General features: G+C 36.7%; 1 protein-coding gene across 1 annotated transcript in view; it reads left to right on the top strand.

Annotated features, from left to right (window-relative positions):
• The window catches only part of Slc9a2 (solute carrier family 9 member A2), a 92,830-nt gene extending 77,907 nt beyond the window's left edge, over positions 1-14,923 (top strand). Inside the window, exons 8-12 of the mRNA XM_027951805.3 lie at positions 175-336; positions 9,595-9,691; positions 11,474-11,605; positions 13,160-13,250; positions 14,553-14,923. Of these exons, the coding sequence (XP_027807606.2) occupies positions 175-336; positions 9,595-9,691; positions 11,474-11,605; positions 13,160-13,250; positions 14,553-14,923 (853 nt within the window). The remainder of the gene's footprint in view (positions 1-174; positions 337-9,594; positions 9,692-11,473; positions 11,606-13,159; positions 13,251-14,552) is intronic.
• The last annotated feature ends 4,602 nt before the right edge of the window (positions 14,924-19,525 follow it).

The following is a 19,525-nucleotide window of genomic DNA, read 5'->3' as shown; positions in this document are numbered from 1 at the left end:
TAGTATATGTGTTGTATACACACATATATACCAGCATACGTATATAAAAATAGACATTAAGATCAGATTAGCTAAATGCGGCTAATAATTTTTACCTGGGAGTTTTTTCATTTGTTTGTTTTATCAGTCAGTACGGTTTTCACTAATTGAAAATTTGACTTTCTTTATTTACAGGTTTAAGAAATTTGATGACAAATACCTTCGGAAGCTTTTGATTCGGGAAAACCAACCCAAGTCAAGCATTGTGTCCTTATATAAAAAGCTGGAAATAAAACATGCTATTGAGATGGCAGAGACTGGAATGATAAGTACTGTCCCCTCTTTTGCATCTCTAAAGTAAGTATGGTTTTTGTGAATAAAACGTTACTAGTACTGAATATGCTTTGATAGTTTTTTTGAAACCAATCATTATTTTTAAAAACTGGCCTGCATTCCATTGGGATGCTGTAAGATCTCCTAGGAGATTCTGATTAAAATGTAAAAGCTAGAAATGTGTCATGTTTTAACTTACATTAGGCTGTATTTTTATGCTATACTAGTTTAGAGTTGATGAGCCAGGAAATGCTGTCATGTTCAGGATGTTTATGCCTTTATTATATTTGCTTTGGGAAATTAAAGTCCCCTTAGCCCAAATTGTAAAGTGAAATTATTTTAATCTTTGCTATATTTGCCACTATAAATATGCATGTACTAACATAGCTATTTCATTATAGATTATTCAATCATAGTTGAAAGTTTGGGAAGAATAATAGTGGACATTTGGTGCAGTGGTTCTGAACACATTGGAGACACCTTGGGAGTCTTTAAATAATACAGATGGCTGGACCCCACTCCCAACCAATTATATCAAAATCTCTGGTCTGATATAATTGGTAGAAACATCTGGAGAACTTTTAAATATACCTAGACCTGAGGTCTAGGTATATTTAAAAGTTCTCCAGATGTTTCTAATATTCAGGTGGGGTTGAGATCCACTAATCTAGTTTGTCTCCCTAATTTTAAAAACAAGGAAGTTCAGACCCAGCATGGAGAAGAGACTTTCCTTTCAATCATTATCAGCAGAACCAGGAATACAGTCACACTTGGCAAGTGAGGTTATTTCATCCTGTCAACATCATTCCTTTTCTATCACAAAGGTGATAGAAGTTATAGGTTCCCACTGATTTCTTCTGATGTAGATGAGCTTGAAACTCATTTGAACTAAATTTCATGTAATTAAGAGCTAACTATGAGAAAGTTGAAGTGAAAGAGGAAGAAGACCACATAATATCCCACCACAGAAATTATCATCTTTACTAGGACTCTAAGCCTCCTATAAAAATTATGGGAGCTTGCACCTGGCACAATGATGCACTCCTGTAATCCCAGCAACTTGGGAGGCTGAGACAGGAGGATCACAAGTTTAAAGCCAGCTTCAACAAATTAGCAAGACCTGTATTGAAATAAAAATAGAAAGGGCTGAGGGTGTAGTACAGTAGTAGGGTGCCCCTGGATTTAACCCCATGAATGAAAAAAAAAAGCAAAAAATAAACTATGGGAGTTTACGTGGTTTAGAAAAAAAAGGAGTGATCATGAGGTCTAAGAAGTATGGCATTACATTTCATCAGAAACAGCCCTGTGTCAAACAGTAGAATGCCTCACTTAGAGCTTCAGCTCTGCAAGTATTGCTTTGTGATCTTGACCTGGTCTCTTAAGCTTGAGATTCTTCAAAAGAAAATAGAATTGGGTTTAGATTGGATCTTTAAGGACCCTTCTAGCTTTACATGTTTATGGTATTTTTATTTATTAATTTATTTTGTACTGAGGATTGAACTCAAGGGAACTTAACCACTGAGGCACATCCCCAGCCATTTTTTGTATTTTATTTAGAAAACAGGGTCTCATTGAATTGCTTAGTACCTCGCTAGGTTGCTGAGACTAGCGTTGAACTTGTGATCCTCCTGCCTCAGCCTCTGGAGCTGCTGGGATTACAGCAGTGTCCCACTGTGCCTGGCTTTTATGGTCTTTCTTAAACACTATCCTATTTACAGTTACAGCAAGGAACTCAGTAAAACAGCTTTTTAAAAGAGACTTGATTTTTGTGATCTCAGATGAGGGGCATCTCAATTTTCCTTTCTGATAATAGTTCATTTTGAAATTGGTAATCAGTAGGGTAATGGTGAGGATTAAAGTTAGAGAATAGGTAGAAAAATGTATGGCCTGCTTCAGAGTGGGACAGATAAATGGGTGCCATACTGACCCTTCTACTTCTCCCAAAATATTTTCTCTAAAGGAAAATAGACTCAATTAGGGAGGTAAAAAGAAATTGCATTTTTGGCAATCATGGATTGTGTATTGATGGATCAAATAATCATCTAAGAGCAACTAGAAAAAAGGACAAAGTGTATTTTTAAAATTTGCCTGGAAGCTGGAGACTACCACAGTGGTGAGCAATCTCTCGGTCAAGAGACCAAGAGAAATCCAAAAAGATGGAACTGGCATTTGGGGGCATTTTCATTTTGAGGTTATCTTTTAATTACAGGGAAGGTGTCTGAAAGTCTCAAAGGTAAATACAGGTTTGCAAGAGTAGTTGGCCTTAGAAAGTAAGATTGGAATTCGGGACCTAACAAGGAGGAGGAACTCTTGTCCCGCTAAAGGGTGTTACTTCCAGAGTCCTACACCTTACCCATCACCAGAAAAAGTCCAGCTGAGAATTATCTCAATCCATGGTGCAGAAAACCATCTGAGGTTGATGTTGCCTCCATCACAGGTGCTGCAGAAAAGTGAACTTAAATTCTCTGCATAAGAAAATAAGATTATAAAGAGATTTAAACAGTGCCTCTGTGTTTCTTCATAAATAATGTCGAGCAATTGATTAAAAATAACCAAACATTTGAGCAGATAAGAAAATGTGACTTAAAACACTGAGAAAAGAGAGAAACAAGCCAGACAGTTGTGATAAGCACAAAGGGAATTCGTATAATTTATTTATTAGACTGGACCGTTAGATGGAGGACAGAAAATGATACTGACACAATGGTGTCCTGGAGATTACTTAAATAAAAATATCTGCTTTGAAATTATTGGGCTAAAAACAAAGTAACTGAATTTGGGATCTTATTGGATGGGTGGAACAGCAGAATTGACAGAGTTGAAGAAAAGTTTGATTGGCTAGAAGATAGGTCAGGAAGATAAAACCAAAATAAAGCATAGAGTGAAAAAAAAGGTTGAAAAATATGGGAAATAAAATACTAAATGTTCAGGATGTGGTTGAAAAGGTTCAGGCAATGGAAGAGAAAATGGAAGAGTCAATATTTTAAGAGATATTGACAGAGTCCTTTCTAAGATAGATAAGAGACAAATTACAAAAAACTTCAACTAGATTAGATAAAAAGGTAATCAAATCTAGATAAAATATAGTAGTAAAAATGCTTAAAAAATCAAAACTGAAAGGAATTTCTTAAACAAACCCAGAGAGGAAAATAAGATCCAATATTCTGTAATGTAGAAAAATCACGACAACTGATTTTCAACAAAATCAATGGAAACCAATGACACTTTTGAAACACTGAAGGAAAATAACTGGGAACCTGGAATTTCATATCTTGCAAAAAAATATCATTCAGAAACCTAGATTAGAAGCATTTTCACGCAAGTAAAAATTATCTCACGAAAGGGTATCAAACAGAAGGGAAAGAATCCTTGAGAGAAACTTGAAAGATGAAGGACAGAACTAAAGACAATGGAAATCATAAATGTTAGGGAAAATCTAAATGAGTATTGATTGTAAATATTAATGACCATATTGTATAAGATAATATTAATGACAAATGTATATAACATTAACAACAATAATAACCTTTAAATTGAAAGGTGTTAATGCGTTCTAAGGTCTTTGCATTATTCTAAAAAGTGGTAAAAATAATAATGTATTTTGGATCTCCACCGGTTAGTGATTAATGTTGCAGCTCAAGGTAACCACTACAAAATAACAATAATAAAGCAAACGCATGTAACTGAAAAGCTAAAGTGAAGGAAAATTAAATAACAAAAACAATTGGATGGGCGTGGTGGCACCTACCTGTAATCCCAACAGCTTGGGAGGCTGAGGCAAGAGAATTTCGAGTTCAAAGCTAGCCTCAGCAAAAGCAAGGTGCTAAGCAACTCAGTGAGACTCTTTCTGTAAATAAAATACAAAATAGGAATGGTGATGTGGCTCAGTGGTTGAATGCCCCTGAGTTCAATCCCTGATACCTGCCCCCAAACAAAACAAAACAAAACAAAAAACTGAAGGGGAACAAAAGAGAGACAGGGCTGGGGATGTGGCTCAAGCAGTAACGCACTCGCCTGGCATGCACGGGGCGCTGGGTTCCATCCTCAGCACCACATAAAATAAAATAAAGATGTTGTGTCCGCAAAAAAAAAAAAAAAAAAAAACCTGAATACTAAAAAATTCTCTCTCTCTCTCTCTCTCTCAAGAAAAAAAAAAGAGAGACAAAAAACATAAACTATCTGGCACAAAGAGAATGTAAATAATATGATTGTAGATTTGAACCCAAAGGTGTAATTACATTAAATATAAACTTACTAAATACTCCAATAAAAGAAAGAGATGATCAGAATAGATAAAATTTAAAAAAAACAACTCATAGATGTACTCATAGGAAACACACTTTATATGAAAGATTATAGAAAGGTTACCAAAAAATGAAAAAAGATATACCATGAAAACACTAAGGAAGGTCTGTGTGGTAGTGTTATTATCAGAAAATCTGTCCATTAAGGAAAAAGGCAGTGCTGGTGATAAAGAGATAACTTTACAATGATAAGTAAGATTCCATTCTGGAAAAAGGTATGATCATTCTAAATGAGTATGCAAAAAACAAACTAGCTTCAATATATACAAAGTCAAACGAGAGAGAATCCCAAATAGGCACACACAAAGTCTGAATTATAGTGGAAAATAATAATACTGTTCTCACAGTGACTGATACAATAAGCAGTAGCATCACAATAAATAGACAAATAGTCTTTAAAAGCTTCATATAAGGCTGGGGTTGTGGCTCAGTGGCAGAGCACTTGCTGAGAATGTGTGAGGCACTGGGTTCGATCCTGGCACCACATAAAAATGAACAAAATAAAGACATTATGTCCATCTACAACTAAAAAAAATATAAAATTTAAAAAAGCTTCATATAAAGGTTGTTCTCATACAAGAGGGAAATCAAAACCAAGTAAAGCCCAGAATACCCTTTTATTTTAGAAGTTAAATAAAAATTGGACCAAATAAATTATGATGAAAATCAGAAAATATTTTGAAATAGAATATGGTGAAAATGTGACACATCAAATCTTGTATAAAGACATATTTAAAAGGAAGTTTTTAAGCCTTACATGAAAATGTTAGAAATGAAGTCAGACTGAATATCAATAATTTAAGCACCAATGCTATAAAATTTTTAAAAAACAAACACCAAATTAAGCTCACAAAAGAATAAAAAATTTAAGTAATCCTCTAAGCATCAGGTCCGTATATCTGTAATTAAAAACCTTCAACAAAGAAAACCTCAAGACTTCATGGCTTCATTTGTAAATCAGAATAAATATTTAAGAAATAATGCTAATTTTATGCATTTTTTTAGATGTTATGAAGGAAAACATCCTGAATCACCTTATGAGACCAGCATAATTTGATTCTATACCTAACAAAGTTATTTACTGGAAAGGAACCTTGCAGACTAGCAAAAAAGAAAATTTACAGACCAACCTCACTCATAATAGTTCTGTAAAAATTTTAAATCACTTATTACCAACCAAAACCAGAAATATATAAAAAGGATGTACATCACAATAATTTTAGGTTTATTCCAGGAACAGAAGGCTTTCTGAACTGTTAAAAATTAATCAAAGGTATTCACCACTTTAACAGAACAAAGGAGAAAATAAACCATAGATTGTCATCTATCTACAAAAGAAATAGAAAAATTATTAGATGAAATTTAATTTTTATTCTTTATTCTTTTTCAAAAAAAATCTGAACAAATTAAGAATAGAGAGAGCCCCTTCTCTAAGTTGATAAAGATTATTTACCAAAAAAAATCCTGTGGCAAATATTTTATGTATTGAAATGCTGAATATTTATCCTGAGGTCTGAAACAATAAAAGGGACACCTGTTATCATCATTTCTATTTAATATTTTGGCAGTATGAGGCAGGTAAAGGAGAAAAAATTAAAGATGACAAAGGAAGAGTAAAAGATGTCACTTTTCACAAACAGCCTGATTGTGACCTACAGATAAATGAAATGAGAAAATTCATCTGAATGTCTGGAACATGGTTTTAAAAATCCATTGGTATTTGTACAGATGACAAAAAACAAGATATTTTTATAAATTCTTCATTTAAAATAGCATTCTGAAACATCAACTTCTGATTTAGAGAGAATACGTGAAACTTATGCACAGAAAGCTGTATACAGAGTACAGAAAGATAGGCAATGTTAATAGAAGGGGATAGATACTTAATATTATAAAAATTTCAGTTTTCCTCAAGTTTGTCTACTATTTCAAAAATGCCATTCAGAGTTCTAGTGGTGTGTGGATACTTGATTAAATGACAAAGTTCAGAGTACAAGCAGTGGAGAAAAGTAGCCTTTGAAATAAAGTGGTCGTGGGTCAATTAGATGTCCAGGTAGAGAGAAGTGAAATTGACCTACCTCACCATACAGCAAGTCAAGGAATAGGTCTGAATGTAAGAGGTAAAACAGTGAAGCTTACGGAGATTTTGCAGGAGAATGTCTCCTATATGTTGTTGTTAGGGAAATAGTTCTTAATCCCAAAAAACACTAACCAAAAAGATAAAGAAGGACATTGTATTAAATTGTGAGGTTTTGTTTATTCCAATATATCATAAAGGGAGTGAGGAGATAAACCACAGATTGGGGGAAGATATTTGCTTCACATAGAACTGTCAAAAAAGCAATCTACAATCCAAAAAGTGGACAGAAGGTTCCAGGCATTTTATAAAATAGGATATCCAAACATCCCATAATTAAATGTGTGTTTATATATATGCCTAGATATGTATATGTGTGTATGTACATATATATATATATATATATATATATATATACACATATATATATGTATATATGTATGGATATACATATATATAAAATTATTCAAGGAAGCATTAGTTATCATATCCAAAGTTAAAAGTACACAAAATATCTATTACTAGTAAAATCGATAAATTGTGCTATCATCATACAGAGAGAAAATGAATGAGCATCTAGGAACACAGATGGCTGTCCAACAAAATGCTAAGCATTAGAGCAATGTTTGTCCCATGTTATGTGGGACTCCTGTTGAAATGAAGGTTCTGATTCAGTTGGTCTGGGTGGCCGCTGAAAGTCCGAATTTCTAACAAGCTCCCAGGTGATGCTAAATCTTCTGGTCCATGGATGACACCTTAAGTATCAAGGCCTGACCTAACTAAAGGATCTTGTTAGAAAGGCACTCTCAGGCTACACCCCAGACCTAGTAGATCTAAATGTGCACTTTAACAAAGTCTCAGGAGAATATGCTTTGAAAAGCCCTGGGGTTGGAGGGACATTTGGCTGGGATGAACAAATAAACTTTCCGTTGTTTTGCTGACCAAAAAAAAAAAAAAAAGTGCTAAGCAAAAGAAGCTAGATGTGTAAGACAACATGATGCAGCATTGCCTTTCAAGAAATTCACATTCAGGCACAGCTATTCTAGGACATTAGAAGTCAGTATAGGGGCTGAGGTTGTGGCTCATCAGTAGAGTGCTCGCCTAGCATGTGCAAGGCCCTGGGTTCAACCCTTAGCACCACATAAAAATAAAATAAAGATATTGTGTCCAACTACAACTAAAAATATTTATTAAAAAAAAGAAGTCAGTATAGTCATGATTTGGGCAAAGAAGGAGAGAGAGACCTATTGACTGGCTTAGGGGGTGGCCTCAAGTGGTTTCTGTGCTTCTAAGTATGCTCCATTCCTTGACTTGAGTAGTAGTGGGATGTGTGTTCACTTTGTGACAATCCATTGAGCTTACGTGAAGTTTTGTGCATTAATGTTCTTTTTCATAAGGACACGATGTAAGCATAAACCTGGGGGCAGCCATGCGCTGGCCACATGCCAACATATGTTGGCAAGAACTTGCTGGGGACCTTGTACAAAAACATCAGACACAAAAAGATTGTTAATGATCTTTCATGTTCCTTCTTTCTCTAAAATTCTGTGAATTGACTGCCAATCAAGAAAACCTAAGAAGATGAGCTATTGAGGTTGAGGCAAAAATAACTACCTAAATCTACAGAAGTCTGTCTTCTGCAGCTTATTTACTCATCTCATTCCCTATTATACACTAGGATATTGAGCCCCAGTGATTCCTATTATTGCTTGGTTTACAGTAATGGCAAATGTCCATTTTAAAATATATAAGAACATTTTCTGTAAGACATACGTGATGTATATTATTACGCTTTTCAGTCTTAATTTATATTCTTAATTTTATTTTATCTATTTATTTTGTTGTACTTTTGTAGGCTTTTTCAATGCCTTTTCAGAAGGAATCACAGTAAAATTTATAAATAGATCAATACTCAATATTTAATATAGTTATTTATTTGCAAATACTGATACATTGTTCCTAGGAGACACATGAGGTCAGGTTCCTACAAGCCTCTGGTCACAACTGTTATCAGAAAATCAATACAAAACTTTGTTTTGTGTGCCTTTACGTATAGAGATACCTTGTTTAATATCTATTGTTAATTCATTAATACTTAACTCATGGAAACCGCAGTATAACTCAGGTGTAAATAAATCTCATTTGAAGATTTTTTCCAAAGGTAATCACTGCCTTTTCGTATTTAGGAACACTAGGTAGCACTTCATACGACACTGGGGGGCAGTTTAATTAGTGAAATCACCATTAAGCAGCATACAAGTGTTATTTAGTGGCAAAACGTAGCCAAACAGACTGTAATGAGAGCATTATTTACAATACAAGAAGAAGTAAAGAAGCAGAATGATACCTTGTTCAACATCACCTGAAAATGTGTGGAGGGTCTCAAATTCTGCCACTCTACAAATATTGGTATTAAGTTTACAGGTAAACTTCAGTGAGTTAGGAGAAGTCACAAATATGGAATCCTCAAATAATGAGAATTGATTGTATTTACATACATACTATAAATAGCATGTTCACAAATATTTATAGTGAGCTATTTAAAATATGAAGCCTTAGAAAAATACAGTTTATTAGATTTCTGTTGGAAAAACCAATTCTATATTACTTTATAGAGTGTTAGAAATCATAAAATGACAGCATTACAAACCATTATAGATTTTCTTTCTTAAAATATAATTGCATGAATAGACTGAAAACTTGCACACATTTGAACTTGTCGTGAATGTTTTGGGCACTAAAAACTTTTAGAATTTCAGGTTATTTTCAAAGTTGAATATTCCCAAGTGTTATTCTTTAAGATTCTTCTTTTGAAGCATGGTGTTATATCTCTAAGGAAGAAAATGGGTGATGCTGATATCTGTTGAAAGATGAAATATTCTTTTTTCCAAATGTTCACAGTGATTTCCGTGAAGAAAAAATAAGGAAGCTCACGCCTGGTGAAATGGATGAAATTCGAGACATATTATCCAGGAATCTGTATCAAATCCGTCAGAGAGTGAGATCATTTATTTATTTATTTACTTGTCTTTGGCTAAAAATGTCCCTTGTGACTTTGTGATGTAATTTCTTACGTCTGCCTCGGTGGATCCCACGATGGGCATCTCCTCTTTTCTCAGATCCCCCATTCACCGCACCCCCATCTGGTCCGGGTCCCACCATCCTCTTGGACACGTAGCTAAAGCTTTCAAGCCTTCTGCTACTGGGGTCTTGGAGATAAGAAATACACACTGAACAGTTGTGAAGAAATGAGTTGATAGATTTTTTTTTTTAAGGAAACAGCGTTATACCTTGGATTTCTAAATGTATTGGATCCTCCTTGTTACCCATGAAGTGCTCTTGTTTCCGTCCTTTGTTGTATCTTTCAAGTTACTTCTCTCACTGAGTTTCCATTGCTGACACCCAGTTCCACTCGAGGGCTGATGATATTGGTGATGTTTAGAGAGGGGGTACAATTTGCCAAGTCCCACTTCAGCGACTTGCTTTTGAGAATCCCTTTATTCCCATGACAAGCGATAGGTGTTGCTAACATCTCTACTTCACAAATGAAAAAGTAAACCGAGGCACAGGGAGTTGAACCTGGGCCACACAGGCTTGCCAGGGGTCTTCCTCATTCCTCTGGGGGCCATGCCTGCAGCTTCTTAGGCATGGCCTCCTTGAAGACTGCCTTCATTCTAGGTGCATCCTTGAAACCATCTTTTGTGGCAGCATTATCCTATTGAAAGTGAAGCAAAACAGTAGCCGTGGCTTCTTGGGTACAATATTTTTTCAAAACTTAGGGTCTCTATTTTTAAGCTCTACCAGGCACACCAGAGGGTGTGGAGTGACAGGTTCAGTCTTCCTCTTGGCCTGTGTGGTGCCCACTCTTGATCTTCCCGCATGGACATGTCCTGTTTCCTGTCAGCTGATTCATAGCCTCGAATCAAATTAAGTTTTTTCCCCCCGAAAAAACACCATATTATTTCTAGTCCTGCCCTTCAATGAGATAGAACTAGGTGTCAGTGATTTTGGCACTTAATTTTATATATTTTTTTCTTTTTTTGCTACGCTTAGATGCCCAACTAGTTTATAAGCACCTCAAGGCAGCAGACAAGATAAGTCTTACTCCATGTCACCTTTGCATGTCTCCACAGGGCCTGACATTGTTGTGGACACAGGGATATTCTCATGAAGTACATGTCAATTCTACCAGAAAATGAACTTCCTTAATAATTATGATTTATTTGAGGAAACATATTTCTGTGTAGCCTATGAAACTAAAAACAGATGACTTGGACATCCCTAGTTTAGAAATTTCACTCTTCCACAAACTGGAACATGACAATTCCTGGTGGTGTTAACAACTTCTCAATGTGACAACCTAGTTGAATAAAGGATCAGTTGTGAAGTTAATCAAAAGGACATGGCACCACCAAGTGGCTCAAAGTAGTTTGTTTTTATATCAGTAATTCCTGTCCAATAGAGAATGTGTGAAAATGATCTTTTTCCCCCCTAGCTTTGGTGATGGCTGAGCTAATGCAAGGCAATTGAAGATAGACAGGGGCTCTTGGCAAATTCAGTCATTTTTCTAATTTTGAAAGATCACACTTTTCAATGAAAAACTTTCTTCACTGACTTTTATGAAAGACTGAATTCTTCCAGGACTTTAATTTTGTTTTGTTCAGTCTGCATGGAAGTTGTTACTGAGGTGTAAATCCCCACCAGTGTGGTAAAGTTTTGAAATTTCTGAGGGAAATCATCCATCTTTTGGTAAAGTGTCACTTGTGTGTTTTCATTTCAGACTTTGTCGTACAACAGACACAATTTGACAGCAGACACCAGCGAGAGACAAGCCAAAGAGATTCTGATCCGCCGCAGGCACAGTTTGCGTGAAAGCATCAGGAAAGACAACAGCTTGAATCGAGAGCGCAGGGTAATTGATATGGTGTCTCTGTGTGCAGAAGGCTTCCATGGGTGGAGCCAATCAGCCCATAGAGTCATTGACTCTTTTGATTGGATGACTGCTGAGGATTGACTCCCAGGAATTCAGGGGCAAAATTAATGATAAAAATATTTCTCCATGTACAGTGGCATGCACCTGTGGTCCCAGCTACTCAGAAGGATGGCTTGAATCCACAGGGATTCAAGGCCAGTCTGAGCAACATATTGAGACCTTTCGAGAGAGAGAGAGAGAGAGAGAGAGAGAGAGAGAGAGAGAGAGAGAATGACAAAATAAAGTCTCTTCAAATGTTTCTTGAACACCTATTACATGAAGACACTGTCATAGGCATAGGCACAGGGAATATATTAGTGAACAAAATTTACAAAGACTCTTATTCTTGTAAGATTTCTAGTATCCTAGAGGAGAATAGAATCAAAGTAGATTATTTGTTATGCTCAAAGGTGATAGATAGATACATAGAGATAAGGTAATACAGGGATTAGACAGTTTTCAATTTTAATCAGAATGGCTAAGCCAGGCTTCTGTGACTGGAAAATGGTATGATTTGAAGCCATATAACAAAGGGCATTTTTTCTGAGACATTGGTAGTTAGGCAGTTTGGGTACAAGAACATCATAGAGTGTACTTACACAAACTAAGGTGGCCAAAATGTCACTAGGCAATATAATCTTAAGGATCAGTGTCACAGATGGGATTGACATTTGACCAAAATGTTATTATGTGGAACATGACTGTATTTGACTTTCTGGAGGGAGGTGGCCCAGATGCAAAGGGCAGAAGCTGGGCAAGCCCATGTGTTCACTGGGGAACTTCAGGAAGCCTGGAGTGGCTGGGGACATGAGCGGTCATAGTGCAATTTGCAGCAGTCCAGTTGGTTCGGGTCATTGCCAATAGATGTGAAAGCCATTTTAAAATGTTCTGATAATTTATTAACATGACAGGCATTATGTCTTATTTTTAATAATAAATATTCAATATTGGGCCACCAGAGATTAAAATGATTATGTGTGAATAAGGAGATTTATCTTTTTTTCCACATAAAATCTAATGTCAATTAAAGGTTAATTACAGAACCTGTAGCAAATCTGAAGACTGTAGCATTCAGAAGTTCAGTAAATGAGATTTTGGAACATTTTTTGTTCTATCATTTTCAAGATTTGTTAAAGTAAATAAAACTTAAATAATACCTCACATTTTATATACCTTCTTCCCCATACAGATAGGTTTTAAGTCTTTCTGGTAATACCTCATAAATAAGTGTTCCTGTAGATTTTCTTTTAAGAAGAATAAGTGGTTTTCTCATCTTGTTTCGAATGGTCCCATTAGTTCTATTTTTATTAGCATGGTTTGGGAAGGAATCTGGTTACTTAAAAGTACAATACTTAGAGCTCCTCAAAAGTAATTTTGGAATGAAGAATTAAGATTTTATTTTAAAACCAAGTTTTGCTATAAAAGTTTTGACTTCTAGTATTACAATAAATACTATGTATGTAATCTAAACAAGGTTTTCTATTTTTCTTATAGGCTTCCACTTCAACATCCAGATATTTATCCTTACCCAAAAATACAAAGCTTCCAGAAAAGCTACAAAAGAAAAAGAATATTTCTAATGCAGGTAATGAATATAACCAGAGCAGAAATACTTTAGATTCATTTACTAATGCTTATAAAATAGAGAAATTTTCCTGCTGTTTTTCTTCGTTAAAGATGAGTTCCATCATTTTAAAGTATAAAATAATAACAGTGACCTTTTATTAGCCTTTTTGATTTGTATCAGTTATAAATATTTCAATTACTTATCTTCCATAATGATTCTTTGATATAGTAAAATCAAATATTGTCACTATGGAGTTATTGAGCAGGTCAATAGAAAGCTGCAGGTCTGAAAATGTGTGTTTAGTTTTACAATAATTCTAATATATTTTCATAGAGGCAACCGCATATTTTACTTCTGACTGCAGTTGTTAAAGCTTTCTCACAAGGTCTGATATCTCTTTATTTGATGGTAATCTTTATGTAGACCCCCAAGCTATTTTCTTTGAATCCCAAAAGTATATTAGGATTCCGTGTTATTCAAGTGTGGGATGTAACAATAATTAAAAACCCTTTGCTTTTTTTTTTTTTCCTGCTTGTTTGTTTAATTAACCAAGAAGAGGAAAGTCTAAGGATTGCTGGTGATAATGGAGGGCGAGGTGAGAAATGAGAAGGGAGGGTAGGGGAAGACAAGGCCACAGGACCGTGTGTGTCCATGGGCTATGGTACCGCTGTGTCCTGCAAAGATGTTCTAGGATCCTAAGAATCAGCTCAGAGCCAGCAGCCCATCCTCTCAACTATCCTACCCACCAAACTCTAGCCCAGGAATCTCCTCCTAATCCTGCCTCCTCAGTTAGTTTAGAAAGTGCATATCAATGATTGGGTCCTTCATGGAAATGTAAAGGAAACCAGCAAAACTGTGCCTGAGATCCTAGAACGAGGGAAAGCTCTTCATACCAGCAGATGGCGATCAGACTGCTAACTGCCAGGGGGAATTGAGCCCAGAGGGGCCATTCCTATGGTGCCTGGGAGCACATAATCACCACTGGCCAGAGGACCTTAGTTGGAATTCCAGCTCCAGTGCTTTCTGTTAACCCAGTTACTCCATTTGTAAACTGGGTGAGCATCAGGATTAAAAGGGTGGTGCATATTAAAGTGCTTATGATCCCATGCCTGGCAAAATTAGCCTAGTGGACAGGAATGCTCTCAGGTGACACAGATAGGACCTTAAGCTTAAGTCAAAGCGAGCTTTCTGACTCCCCCCCTTCTCCCCAGGGCCCCAGGGAGCATTAGTTGCCAGACCCACTGAGGTACTGAGGTCACTTGTGACACCCCCTCTCCCCCCCGAAATGCTTGCTCACGCTATCCTTTTGCTCTGTGATAGATGGCAATAGCAGCGACTCAGACGTAGACACCGGGACCACCGCGCTTAATTTGCAACCCCGATCCAGGCGCTTCTTGCCAGAACAGTTCTCCAAGAAAGCCTCCCAGTCCTATAAGATGGAATGGAAGAACGAGGTAGATGGAGATTCTGGCCGAGGGCAGCCCAGCCCGTCCCCAGCACCCCGCAGCAAAGAGGGGGGCACCCAGACGCCAGGCGTACTGCGCCAGCCCCTTCTCTCCAAGGACGGCTTTGGCCGTGGCAGGGAAGACAGTTTGACTGAAGACGTGCCACCCCGGCCTCCTCCGAGGCTGGTCCGCAGGGCATCCGAACCCGGAAACCAGAAAGCCCGATTTGGGAGTGAAAAGCCCTAATGGAAATGGCCAAGGGAGATCAGGGGCGACTGACCCAGCAAAGCTGTGGTTTCTCTCTCCCATACCTGAAGCAACGGCGGAATCCCTTTAAAATCCCCTATCTGAATGCTGTCTTTGGATGGTAGAGTCAATAGTGATTGATGGGAAGAATGTTAATCCCAGGAAGGGGGAAATCAAAGAAAGTTTAGTCCCACAAAAATCTCTTCTGTGACTTGTGGCTTGCAAATTGTACTCAATGCAAGACTGAAGGAAAAAAAAAAGCGTGCCTTTAAAAATCGAACTTGAACAACAGAACTTGAAAATTTTAACACACCCTTGTTGGTGGAAATTTTAATATATTACATGTATGCCTCAAATTTTATTTATGAAAAAAAATATATATATGTCCATAGTGGGTCAGTTTTTAAGTGAATGGCACTAAAAGTTCCTAGAGCATCTTTCTGAGGGTCAGTGGTCAGTTTCTAAAGGGTGAATCCTAAGCTCAGGTAGAGGCCTCTCCCTGTGCTGAGAGCGAAGCTGTTGGACCTGTTGGTAAAGGAGGAGCAAAGCCCCAAACTGAGGCTTCTCATGACTAATGAACTGGGAACACAATCAGGTGGGAGTGACCTGGCTCCCAGCGTGTGGTCTAGACACCCCACACTCTTGTGAAACAATCAGAGTTACTGTTCTTAATTGTTCATCTGTGAATCATGTGTTTGGGGGTGACATATAAGTTCCATCTCCCCTTCTTTTTTGATATTTTTGATGGTGCAAAGAGAAATTCTTCCAGGGACAAAAATCAGCCTATTGTATTTGATGGATTTGGTGGCAGCTGTTTAGAAGCCCCACCCTGGAAGCGCTCCTGTGGCCAAGGGTAAGGAGATAGGGTAGCACCTGCTTATCATTAGGTGGTGGGTTTTACATTGTGCAATACTGGGAGGAGGATGCAGATGATTCCTTTCACACCCATCTATGGCCACCTGCTTTAATAGAATTTTTCTGTAGAACATTCTAGAATTTGGAGCCCAGGTCAAGCAGACAAAGATGAATGTTTTTAAAAACAGTATTCTAATGTTTAATAGATTGGTAAGATTCCAGGCTTTGACTTTTGTTCAGGAAGCACTTTGGAGAATGTGGGAATCCTATTTTTTTTTCCTTTTTTGCACTAATCTATAATTTACCTCTTCACTTTCAGTAATGCAATGACTCAAATTCTTCATATACAATTGGATTCTACTCATTGGAGTACTTTTTAGAAGTAGGGCAGAAGGAAGTGGAATGTAATCATTAAGGAATATTTAAATCTCTGTCTCTTAAACTGCAGATTTTATTGAATTGTCACTTTTTTCCCCCTGAATAATCCCTTTTTAAAATTTACCTGCGACAAGACTCTACATTTCTGGGCTTAGATATTAAATGAAGCCATTCATATACTTTCTTGGTTTCATATTAGAAACTTTCCAGATTAGAAACTTTCCACACCCAGCAAAGGGTACAAGTGGCCAAAGTATGACAGGGGGAGGAACATGAATAAATTAAACAGAAAGAGACAGTCCTCAGCAGCCCTTCTGCAGCCCCTCCCCCACCCCCATCAACATGGAGAAAACTTCTTTCCTTGTTTCTTATGTTCTAAAATCTGGGAATACTGCAGGTGGCTTACATGAGACAGGGAGGAGGGTACAGAAGGGTCAAGTTTGTAAGAGCACAAGTCTTTCCCAGCAAACCTAGGCTGGTCAGTGGAAAGCACAATCTGAAAAGCACAAATCTGAAAGCCACAAGCCTAGGACTCTGTGCCAAAAATCTGAATTTTAAATGAAAATATTAATATCAAAATATACATTCCTTCTACTGAAAAGAAATGTAAAAGGATGCAGAATTTTATTATAGAAATGTAATTCATCGAGAGATGTGATGTGTGTTTTTGAGAATGCCAAGGGTGAATTTTTCAGAATACTTAATTTTTGAAATCTGCAAAAGAAGGTAGAAATTGAAAATGACCTTTAAAAATAAATGTCCTGGTTTCTATGTTCATGAACATTATACTTGAGTTTAATTTTCTGGAATGAAGGAGAAAACATGAAAAAAAAGTAAGTCAAATAAAGAGTTTGAATGATATTGTATAGATTTCTGAAAAGAGTACTGGAGTCATTTTATCTTAATTATTATCTGTTTAATTATTTTTATTCATTGAATGGGAAAGGCAATAAAAATAAATTTGACTTCAGCTTTTTCTCTAACTTTTTATTTTTGGGGAGGGTAGTTTTTGAATTTTAACCTCTGAAAGGAGACAGTATGGACATGAGCCCTTGTAAATACCACACCACTTAACTTCTAGAGTGTAGAAAGAGCCCCAGTCCTTTGTAAATGACTCCCTTAGTTCAAACAATGCCTAATCCAAAGTTCCAACACGTTTGTGGCATTTGGGTAGGTTTTCTCTGTGTGTTGTAACAAAATTTGAACTATCTATAGATAGTGAAAAGTCAGGGCTTAATGCTCTCTATATAAAGCTAAGGGGTGACTGTTGAGAATAGTTATGCCAGCCACTAAACTAGAATCAGCACCAAAATCTGTAAAGTATGTGTCTTGTGTCTGTGGATGGATGAAATTTCAACTTTTGCTAATAGTGAGGGGTTGCCATCTTACCAAGATGTTGGGTGTTTGTGCATATAAAGAGGGTAGAGAAACACAGTTACTGAGCAAGTTTTGTACTGCCTGCCCACAAATCATGTTGATGTTAAAACTGGCTTTCATAATCAAAATGATGAGAACTAATATTTTGGGTAATTCTGAGCATGCATTGGAATTTATTCTTTAAAGAGTGATTGAAAAGACGATTTTGTCCAAATGAAGTAGCTGCTTGCATTATCAGCCTGGGGCTAGAACACTCTTCAATTGTGGGTTCCAGGATACCCTGAGGATGCCAAAATCTGCCCATGTTCAAGTACCTTATAATTAATGGCAGAGTGTTTGTATACAAACCTGCACGCATTCTCCTGTATGCTTTAAGCCATCTCCAGCTTACTTACAGACCTCATACAATGTAAATACTGCACCAATTGTTGTTATACTGTATTGTTTTTCAGGTATAGTGACAAAATCTACTGGTTCAATACAGATTTTTTTTTTTTTAATATTTTCTACCCAGAGTTGGTTGAATCTGTGGGATGTGGCACATGCAGACATGAAGTGGGTAGGCTTTGCTTTTCTCCCTGAAAGCTTAGGACCCAGAACCAGGCTGATGACCCCCATTTTCATTTTATGTTTTCTTCATTTTTAGAACAAAGTGTGTGTATAGCTCATTGCTACTTTCTATCCCACTTTTCAACCAAGCCCTTTCTTCCATTTCTTTCCATTTGGCTGTGTGGCAGTCACCACGACTCTTTGTTCCTGGTAAAGGACACTTTCTTTCAGAATTCCTGATGCCATCCACCTTACATCTAGCTGATGCCCTCAAACCAGCTCAAGGAACATAACCTCGTTTTTGTTTCTTTGGGGTGTGTGTGTGTGTGTTTCTGTAATGTTACACAGGTATATCTTTTAAAAAATCTCTTTTTTTTCTTCTAATTTTCTGCCATTTTTCAACTAAAATTCTTTCTACCTACCTCTAAGCATAGTTGATATATTTTGGTTCAGTTCTCTTACCTTTTCTTCTGGGTCTAGAGTTAACTACCCAGAAAGTGGATAATCACATTTTAAATCTGCATAGCACATGGATCATTTTGAGCAGCTCAAAACCTACTTCAAGTCTGTGCAGGGTGTTACAGAGGCTTCCTGGGAATCTGCATCCTCATACTGCAGAACGCTAGAAACACTGCTTCAGGAGACACCAGACAGATGGAGCAAAAGAGACAGCAGCGGTGACTTTTCTTGATTTTTTAACTCGGGGACAAAATAAATATTCAAATTTTTCTCTTTCATTGACTCCTGTTGAGTCATAAATATGACTGGTAACTAAATCTCTAATTTAAATGAGATTCTTTACATCAATTATTTTGCTTGCCAAACCAAACTTTTGTATAAGTACACTTAAGGAAATCTTCCCCAGTTTCTGTGAAAATTTTTGCATAAGTTTAAATATAAAATTACATGTAAACATTTAATTAATCCCTCATGGAGAAAATAATATATCATAAGAAACTAGAGCAGTCCCATAAATTCTAATTTTTATATTGATGTGTCAAATCACTCTCATTCATAATAAATGGAGTCATGATGGGTGGAACTCATGGAAGTTAAGAATTTTAGAGTATTAAAAAACTTCAATTCTGTTAGTTCCAAATGCATATATTGGGCTGGGGATGTGGCTCAAGCGGTAGCGCACTCGCCTGGCATGCGTGCGGCCCGGGTTCGATGCTCAGCACCATATACAAACAGAGATGTTGTGTCCGCCGAAAACTAAAAAATAAATATTAAAAAAATTCTCTCTCTCTCTCTCTTTAAAAAAAATGCATATATCTCAAGAAGCTAACAACAATTTGATTAGAGGAGTACACATTTAATAGACCCATTAATTTTCAACATGTAAATAGACCCTCCCTTGTAATTTAAAGATAACATATGCTCTGAGATATTGAACACTGCCTTCCCAAGACAACCCAAACCTAAAACAACAACAACAAAACA

This window comes from Marmota flaviventris, chromosome 14, assembly GCF_047511675.1.
Source record: "Marmota flaviventris isolate mMarFla1 chromosome 14, mMarFla1.hap1, whole genome shotgun sequence".
NCBI classification, from domain to species: domain Eukaryota; kingdom Metazoa; phylum Chordata; class Mammalia; order Rodentia; family Sciuridae; genus Marmota; species Marmota flaviventris.
The sequence above is the reverse complement of the archived record's forward strand: the minus strand, read 5'-3'. Positions and strand labels throughout refer to the sequence as shown.